The sequence below is a fragment of the Pollachius pollachius genome, assembly GCF_949987615.1.
Source record: "Pollachius pollachius genome assembly, chromosome: 8".
Taxonomy (NCBI): domain Eukaryota; kingdom Metazoa; phylum Chordata; class Actinopteri; order Gadiformes; family Gadidae; genus Pollachius; species Pollachius pollachius.
In genome coordinates this window covers 4,161,276-4,171,210 of record NC_136941.1, presented here as the reverse complement: position 1 = coordinate 4,171,210, position 9,935 = coordinate 4,161,276, and the positions used below count along the sequence as shown (strand labels likewise).

Genomic DNA, 9,935 nt, shown 5'->3' with positions numbered 1-9,935 from the left:
ATATGCCAACAGGCTCAGCAAGGACTCAGGGGAGAGAGAGAGAGAGAGAGAGAGAGAGAGAGAGAGAGAGGGAGAGAGAGAGAGAGAGAGGGAGAGAGAGAGAGAGAGAGAGAGAGAGAGAGAGAGAGAGAGAGAGAGAGAGAGAGAGAGAGAGAGAGATAGAGAGAGACAGAGAGAGAGAGAGAGAATTATATTTTCCCTAAAGGAACACACATTTACTCCAGACAATTCGTTTGTTTTTTTATTATCAAACCAACCTTTACACCTCTTCCATATAAAAGTGTTAATCATGTTCGTCTGTTAGTCATTTTTTACTATGCATTTCTAATCTTACGTTTGTGGAAGTTATTTTTGACTATTTTCACCTTTATCCTGTTTGACTTGCCGATGAAGTTCTTTTAACATTGAGTTGTAGCGAATTACAACATTGAGTCTGGTGTCTCCCTCTGCCGATGAAAACATAGTATTACATCCTGGAGCTGGGGTCGCTTTGACTGCGTGTTAAGTTGTTGTCCTCCGCATTCGGAGAACATCAAACACCAAGGACTGCCCGATATAACCTCACGTGGTAAAACGCTCCTGACGTGTTTGTGTGTGTGTGTGTGTGTGTGTGTGTGTGTGTGTGTGTGTGTGTGTGTGATGACGTACAGCTGGAGATGTTTCTTTAAAGGTGTATCAACAGGGCATCGTGGACGTCCCTGCACGATGACATCATCTCAAGGAATGACTCCATCTTATTTATCCCATTATAATCCCCACCAACCAACACCAGCCCAGCTACAACATCCAATGAATCGCACAGGCTCATAGCATTACAGTGTTGTCTACGCAGAGTGATGAATAAACACATTGCTACTCTCTAAAAGGACTAATAGTCTCTCTACCCCCCCTCTCTCTCTCTCTATTAAAAACAGTAGTCTCTCTCTCTTTTAGACAACGTTCCTCCTTCAAAGGTAGCACTCTCTCTCTCTCTCTCTCTCTCTCTCTCTCTCTCTCTCTCTCTCTCTCTCTCTCTCTCTCTCTCTCTATATATATATTCAAGTAGTCTCTCTATCCCTCTCTATTAAAGCTTGTAGTGTCTCTCTCTCTCTCTCTCTCTCTCTATTCAATATAGTAGTCTCTCTCTCGCTGTCTATTGGAGGCAGCAGTAGTCTCTCTATCTCTTTAGTGAGGTAGTATTCTTCTTAATCTGTGTCTCTATTCAAGGTAGCAGTCTTCTTCTTCTGTGTCTCTATTAAAGGTAGCAGTCTTCTTCTGTTTCTCTATTAAAGGTAGAAGTCTTCTTCTTCTGTGTCTCTATTAAAGGTAGTAGTCTTCTTCTGTGTCTCTATTAAAGGTAGCAGTCTTCTTCTTCTGTGTCTCTATTAAAGGTAGCAGTCTTCTTCTTCTGTGTCTCTATTAAAGGTAGTAGTCTTCTTCTTCTATGTTTCTATTAAAGGTAGCAGTCTTCTTCTGTGTCTCTATTAAAGGTAGTAGTCTTCTTCTTCTGTGTCTCTATTAAAGGTAGCAGTCTTCTTCTGTGTCTCTATTAAAGGTAGTAGTCTTCTTCTGTGTCTCTATTAAAGGTAGTAGTCTTCTTCTGTGTCTCTATTAAAGGTAGCAGTCTTCTTCTTCTGTCTCTATTAAAGGTAGTAGTCTTCTTCTGTGTCTCTATTAAAGGTAGCAGTCTTCTTCTTCTGTGTCTCTATTAAAGGTAGCAGTCTTCTTCTTCTGTGTCTCTATTAAAGGTAGTAGTCTTCTTCTTCTGTGTCTCTATTAAAGGTAGCAGTCTTCTTCTTCTGTGTCTCTATTAAAGGTAGTAGTCTTCTTCTTCTATGTCTCCGTGTGTTTCCTGGAAGCCGAGCGCCTCCACGTCGTGTGTGATGTCACTGAGGCGTCGGTTGAAATCCTGGGAGCCGGACATCAGGGAGTAGCTGTCACACCTGCCGGGCGACAGGGTCCATGAGCAAGGCACAGACACAGCCTGTACACACCTCTGTTCACCTTGACCTCTGACCTCGCATAAGGCGCAAACCTGACAAACATCTACAAAACAAAAGATCACTGAGCACCATTTGTGATGTCACAACTGAATTAGGCCAATCGGGGTGGAGAATGGCAACGTGAGCTGATGATAATGCAGAAAGCGTGCGATAGCGTGGCCTGCGGAGTACTTCAGGATTTACTGACACATAGATCTAGTTCCCTGCTGTCATGGCAACACACCCTGTGGGCGGGGCTTCCATCACGCTCCGGTTGCGCTTGATGCGTCCAAAGCTGTCGGTCAGAATCCCGCCTTCCCTGATGCCGATGCTCTCGAGGAAACTCTCAAACACCTCAACGTCCTTGTCTGGGATGAACGCACGCATTCCTGGAGGGGGGAATAGAGTAGAGGAGGATAGAATCTATTAGAGTAGAGTATGGTAGAGCGAAGTAGGTTAAAATCAATTAGAATACAATAGAGTAGAGTAGGATAAAATCTGTTAGAGAAGAGTAGGATCAAATGAATAAGAGTAGAATAGGTTGATTAAAGTAGGATCAAATCAATTGGAGTAGAGTAGGATCAAATCAATTAGAGTTGAGTAGAACCGATTATAGTAGGATCAGATCCTTTAGAGTAGATGATAATAAAGTAGAGTAGGATCAAATCAATTAGAGTAGAGCATGATAGAGTAGAGTAGGAGCAAATCAATTAGAGTAGACGTAGAGCACGATAGAGTAGAGTAGAACATAATAAACGAGAGTAGAGCCTAGCCTACGATGGAAACACATGGCACGGTGGAGCAGCGAGGGGGCTTCCTACAGGTAGACCGTGGCCATCGGGGATCAAACCCAGAACCTCTCAGCCGAGAGGCTTTCTGTCTCACCACCCAGAGCGGCGCAGAACAAGACCCGTCTGCCCCTCCCCGGGGACCTCACCCAGCAGGAGGAACTTGCGGGTGTCTCCGTAGAGCTCCAGCAGGTCGGCGCAGAAGAGGCTGATGGAGGAGCCCAGGCGGTACTCCCTGAGCAGGAGGGCGAATCGCTGCAGCTCCTCCGGTGCCAGCCGGCTGCGCAGCTGAGGTACCATAGGTATAGTATCATTTATACGGTACAATACAGCCTGTATGTTCTATTATAAATATTATATTATCATTTAGAGATTTTAACATATACAATATATTATGTTATCATTTAGACTCTAAATGATTACATTATATTATATATAGGCTACATTGTAATATATGAATTATATAATATATATTATATTGTATATGTTAAAATCTCTAAATTTTAGAGATTATAACATATATTTTAGAATATATGACATAATTTATATGTTACAACATAGCCTATATATTATATTGTTGATATTATATTATCATTTAGATATTATTACATATATTATAAATGTTATATTATCATTTAGATATAATAATATAATACATATTGCATATTATCATTTAGATATTAATAAATAAGTGATAATGTAATATTTATAATATCATATTGTAGCGCCGGTCAGGGAGAGACGGAAGAATGAGACGGGAGACTCACTCTAGTACCACTCTCGCGCCCCTTACACCGCACGACTGCGACAGTTGGTTCTTTATTTTAACAGCGAACATAACAGAAACACGGGACACCTGACCAACACACACAACACTCTCACTAATGGTCCCGATCACACAATGGAACAACACACAATTAATAAAGACCCCAAACCCGTTAACCCCACTTAACCCCAACAACAGAACAAATCAACAAAACCCCTTTTGTCAACTGACAACCCCAACCCCAACTCCCAGAATCCCCCGCGGCTCCGGAACATGGCGCCCACACCCGTGGTCGCCACAATATATATAACAATATATATTGTAATATTTATTTAGTTACATATAGACAGCTCTGTAGCTATAGTGAGGACACACTCGTACCCCCCCGACTTACGGTTAACATGTAGTCGTGCATGAGCATGAGGGCGGGGTCGGAGTCGGGGCCGTTGCTATGGTGAGAGGAGGTGTCGCTGTACGACTCACTGTAGTACACATCGTAGGCATCCTGGGATCCGTCGCTGCACACACGTTAGCATGTAACATACGTTAGCATGAACATTAGCATGTAACACATGTCAGCATGTAACACACGTTAGCATGAACATTAGCATGTAACACATATCAGCCTGTAACACATTTTAGCATGTATTTCACGTTAGCATGAACATTAGCATTTATCACACGTTAGCATGAGACACACGTTAGCATCTAACACACGTTAGCATGAACATTAGCATATAACACACGTTAGCATGTGTTAGCATGCTTTGTTCCAATAGCCATACCATCCGTACTTACTATACTTAGTTTGAGTACGTAGGGCGTTCCAATTAAGATCGGTGCGAAAAGAAGTGTACTGGAAGCACCCGCGGCGCTACCATTGGGCCCGAGTGGGCCTGGGCCCACCCATTTTAGGTCCGGGCCCGCCCATTTTGACCCAGGCTTATAGTGAGTAGTGAGTGATTTTCATTCTTGCTGTTCATCCAATAAGCAGCCTGAGGAAAGCGTTGAGTCAAAGCTTCTCAGCCAGTCAGCGGCTTCTACCCCACGTGTGGACTGCCCGCCCACAGGCTGCAATACGCACGTTGATTCTACTGGGCAAATCATCACCTGTACAGCAAAACTCAATCCTACAGAAATTAAATTATGGAATGACATACTGGACAAGCAGATGATGGAGCTGAACACTCGTTTCAAGCCCGACACATATGGCTTTATGAGAGCCGCTGCTGCCTGCTTGCCACGGTCAGACACCTTTGGTGACAAGGCTCTCATCCGGCCCGCCTGCGCGCCCTTTTCCATTCCAGTGGAAGACGCAGAGCACACTGTGTTTGTGCAGCAGCTTAAAAGAAAGGCAAAGGCCAACAAGACCATGAACGAGAAAAAATAAACACTCGTAGAAGTGCTCGACGCATGCCCCCGTGATATTTTCCCCAACATGAACAGCCTCCTCACATTGCCCATGACGACAAGTACTGTGGAGAGACTCTTTTCACCTGTCAATCTGATAAAAACAGGCACCAGGGCAACAATGTTGACAGATTTTTGAACGTTTTCCTTCTGTTTGTGTTCAGCAGCTGTGTCAGATTCAATGATGCTGTTATTTCATGTCCATACAGTTCTTCTGTCATTCTGAATTTATAAGAAACAGTTAAATAATTTTGGACAGTTCCCTGTGCGCCGTGCTGGGTAAATGAATGGAGAGAGAAACAGACCCTCCAAAGATAAAATTCAGTTTCAGTCTTTTTGTGTATTGAACATTCAAAAGAGATAAATGAAGTTAGGCTCACTGCCAAGGTGTGCGTCTTTGTCCGCTTCAGCTCTAAGCTGAGGACAGCGACACAAGAGCCACACAGGTAGGCTACTGAGTCGCTGTCCTCAGTGCCGCAGAAAGGCGCTGAAACGGAGATGAAGGGGAACCCGGTTTTTTTTTTGGGTTATTTTAACTGGCCCATCCAGTTTTCTGGAGGCCCACCCACAATCCAAATCCTGGCGCCGCTAGTGACTGAAAAGACCCGGATGGTGTACTCAAAATGGTCAAACCGCTGAGTGTGAATCGATGTAAACTTTCGTACTCAACGGCAGCCATCTTAGCTATGTAGCGGAAGAGGACGGAGCCAGGCTGAGCCAACGTCGGCGCGTTTTCCACATAGCCTGCATTAATGGAGTCATTTTGTAGCTTTTTTTTTAGCTTTTATAGCTTTGTATAGCTTTTTATAGCTTCTAGGCATAAAGGGTTCACCGTTCAAAGCGGGATGTTTGTTGCGGGGGAGGAGCCGTGGCGGCAGTCGCGATCCTATCCGGTTAGTGCCCCACGGAGTATTCGATTTGGAACAACACTGACATCTGAAAATCTGCGCACTTAGTGAGTGCGGATAGTGTACTACGTTTAAGTGTACTCATGGAAGCATGGATATCGGAACACAGCATTGGAACACACGTTAGCATAGAACACACGTTAGCATGTTATTATTACGTTACACATGCACGGACACACCTTCACACCCAAGGACACACACACACACACACACACACACACACACACACACACACACACACTTACTAGGAGCTGCAGCAGCTGAAGTCAGCATCATAGCTGTAGGACATGTCAGTCAGACAACTGTCACCTAGAGAGAGAGAGAGAGAGAGAGAGAGAGAGAGAGAGAGAGAGAGAGAGAGAGAGAGAGAGAGAGAGATTGATGGACAAAGGGAAGTGAAACATGAGGAGCTGTCTTCCTGATTCCAGACGTTAGGTCAGGCCTTTGCTGCCCGGAGAGACCTCCGTCAGCAGGGATTCAAACCCGACACCCTTTTCCAACGATCAGACAGCTCAGGGGTCACAGTGATGCATGTGTACTACTATACTGGTCTGAGGTCATGTTACAGTCAATACAGTATGATGTGCTACAGATAAAAGGATTTGTGTGTGTGTGTGTGTGTGTACATGTATGTTTTGTGTGCATGTGTGTCTATGTGCGTGTGTCTGAGTGTACGATTGTGCATGTGTGTGTGTTTGTGTGTGAGTCCATGCATGTTTGTGTACGTCTGTGTGTGCGTATGTGTGTCTGTGTTTGTGTGTGTGTATGCTTGTACGTGTGTGTGTGTGCATGCGTGTATGTGCATGTCTGTGTGTGTGTGTGTGTGAGTGTTAGTTGCTAGTATGGGTTCATACACCATGCTAATTGTAGAGTTGTGATGTCATAAGCCTAGCTGTCACTCACTCCTCTGCAGCCAATAGCGGTGGGGCATGGTGTAGTGGAAGCCCGCCCTGTCCACACACTCAATGGTCTGGTGGCCGTAGATGATCTGGAACATCTGGCAGATCAGGGAGCAGTACTCCTCTGCTGCATCCTGCACACAGACAGGTAGACAGACAGACAAGTAGACACACAGAAAGGTAGACACACAGACAGGGGGAAACACAGACAGGGGGACAGACACACTGACAGGTAGACACACAGGTAGACAGTCCGAGAGTCAGGCATGTGGACAGGTAGACACACAGGTAGACAGTCCGAGAGTCAGGCATGTGGACAGGTAGACAGAAAGGTAGACACACAGACAGGTAGACACACAGACTGGTAGACACACACACACAGAAAGACAGACACACAGACAGGTAGAGACACAGACAGGTAGATACGCCAACAGACAGGTAGACACAGAGGTAGAAAGACAGAAAGTCAGACAGGTAGACAGGAGGACAGACAGACAGACAGAAAGACAGAGAGACACACACATAGAAAGGCAGACAGACAAACAGATAGATGGATAGACAGGTCTTAGTGCTCAGGCTCACCAGGTTGGCGTCTCGTAGCAAGTTAGGGGGTAGTTAGTTAGTAGTTAGAGGGGGTTGGGTGGTAGTTAGGGGAAGTCAGGGGGTAGTTAGGGGGTATTCAGTGTCTAGTTAGGTGTAGTTAGGGGGTAGTTAGGGTGTAGTTGGGGGTAGTTAGGGGGTAGTTACTGGGGGTAGTTTGGGGGTAGGTGGGTGGTAGTTGAGGGGTTGGTTAGGGGTCGTCAGCGCGGACCTGCCCGGGTGTTAGGGATCAGGATCAACAGGTAGGTAGGGGGTAGTTATGGGGTGTAGTTAGGGGGTGGTTAGGGGTTGTCTGGGCGGACCTACCCGGGTCTCGGTGCTCAGCACCACCAGGTTGCAGTAGGCGTCGGGGCAGGGCGTGGGCTCCAGCGGGTTGTGGTTCCTCCGCTCCCAGCTGCCGTAGCTCTTCCCCCGCTCCCAGCTCCCGGTGCAGGCCTGCCGCCGCTCCCAGCTGCCCCCCACCCCCCTCTTCTCCCAGCTGCCCCCCACCCCGCCCACCCCCCAGCTCCCGCTCACAGGCCGGCCGCCCCGGGTCTCCCAGCTCCCCCCGGCCTTCCGCGGCGGCGGAGGCCTCCTCTCTAGACTCCCCCCCACCCGCCTCCTCTCCAGACTCCCCCCTCCTCCCCCTGCTCCTCCTCCCCCTGCTCCTCCTCCCCCTGCTGCTCCTGCTGCTGCCGCCGCTGCCGCCGCCGCCGCTGCTGCCGCTGCTGCTGCTCCTCCACCTAAGATAGGAGAAGATGGTGTTTCAAGACCCAGACCGGAGCTTCAGGAGTGGCGGGAGAGAGGACCAGAACTCACATACATAAATGAAACATGTTCTTCTCAATATGATTTGTAGTAGTTGTACTGTAACTGCCGAGAGCAGAGATTACATTGGACAGGACAGACCGGTGAGGGGTCCATTTGTTACCCATTTAAATTCGCTTATTGGACCATCAAGAAGTGTTCTACATCAGTGTGGAGTAGGGGTCAGTGACCTTCAGGGGTCGATGACCTTCAGGGGTCGGTGACCTTCAGTGGTCGGTGACCTTCAGTGGTCGGTGACCTTCAGCGTCATTGACCTTCAGGGGTCACGCTCCCTCTCATCATTCATCAAGTCTATATTATGCATAGCTGTCTCAGTGTCCTAGGTGTTCACCTCCTCCTCCTGCTCCTCCTCCTCTCCTCTCCTTGTCGTGGTTGCCCCGGGAGAGGGAGGTCCTCCAGTCCACCCCACAGATGGTGTGTCTGCGCTCCATGGTGCCCCCCGCTGGCCGCGGGTCTGCGTTGCAGCTGACCGTCTGGCGACGCCCATCGACTCCTACGGGCTTCCTCCGCTCCAGGCTGTCGTCCCCGGCAACCATGGTGTCCACGTTCAGCCCTGGAGCCGTTGATGTCATACATAGGATGGTTAGACGCTAGGCTAGGTGCTAGCTGTGATTCTAGACTAGTTGCCAGGACTGATGCTAGGCTAGACACTAGCATAGATGCTATGTTAGATGCTTGGACTGATGCGAAGTTAGATGCTAGGAATTTAGGTCAGATAATTGGCTAGACTGTATGTAAAATATTAGGCTAGATGTTAGGCTAGGCTCTAGACTGTGGGTCTGACTCTAGACTAGACTATGCTAAACATTAGGCTAAATGCTAGGCTAGAATCTAGGACTGCTGGTCTGACGCTAGGCTAGACTCTATGCTAAACATTAACTGCTAGGCTAGGCTCTAGGAATGTTGGTCTGACGCTAGGCTAAACATTAGGCTAGAGGCTAGGCTAGGCTCTAGCACTGTTGGTCTGACGCTAGGCTAGACTCTACGCCAAACATTATGATAGACGCTAGGCTAGGCTTTAGGACTGAGGGTCTGTCGCTAGGCTAAACATTAGGCTAGACGCTAGGCTAGGCTCTAGGACTGTATGTCTGACGCTAGGCTAAACATTAGGCTAGACGCTAGGCTAGGCTCTAGGACTGAGGGTCTGTCGCTAGGCTAGGCTCTAACTGTGGGTCAGTCGCTAGGCTAGGCTCTAGGACTGTGGGTCTGGCGCTAGGCTAGGTGCTAGCCCACCTGTCTTGAGCACCAGCAGGTGCATGGCGTCGTCCCTCAGGTAGGAGGCCGCAGCGATCTCGTGGGTGGGCATGCGGAGCAGCAGCTTCTCATTGTCCCTCCAGGTGAGCAGCAGGCAGCGGGCCGACAGACTCAGGATGCAGTCCTGCTCAGCGCTGGTCTTCAGAGGGAGCACCTTCAACTGCTGCTCACACACACACACAAACACACACAGGGAGACAGGCAGGGAGACAGGTAGAGAGACAGGTAGAGAGACAGGTAGAGTGACAGGTAGAGAGATAGGTAGAGAGACAGGTAGAGAGACAGGTAGAGTGACAGGTAGAGAGACAGGGAGAGTGACAGGTAGAGAGACAAGTAGGGAGACAGGTAGAGAGACAGGCAGGGAGACAGGTAGAGAGGGACAGGTAGACGCATTCACTATGTGCCAGGTAATAAAATACGACTACTAACTACTACTAACTCTGGTGGGGATACAGTGATAGGTAGTTGACTATGAACCCTGATGATACAGTGATAGTTGACTACTAACCCTGGTATTGATAAAGGGATATGTAGTTGACTAA

General features: G+C 47.8%; 1 protein-coding gene across 1 annotated transcript in view; it reads right to left on the bottom strand.

Moving 5' to 3' along the window:
• Positions 1-968: 968 nt before the first annotated feature.
• ccm2l (CCM2 like scaffold protein) overlaps positions 969-9,935 on the bottom strand; it is an 11,268-nt gene continuing 2,301 nt past the window's right edge. The window contains 9 exon segments of the mRNA XM_079741842.1: positions 969-1,922; positions 2,206-2,350; positions 2,899-3,037; positions 3,910-4,033; positions 6,079-6,142; positions 6,737-6,866; positions 7,639-8,054; positions 8,471-8,692; positions 9,373-9,556. Of these exon segments, the coding sequence (XP_079597968.1) occupies positions 1,790-1,922; positions 2,206-2,350; positions 2,899-3,037; positions 3,910-4,033; positions 6,079-6,142; positions 6,737-6,866; positions 7,639-8,054; positions 8,471-8,692; positions 9,373-9,556 (1,557 nt within the window). The 3' untranslated portion in view covers positions 969-1,789.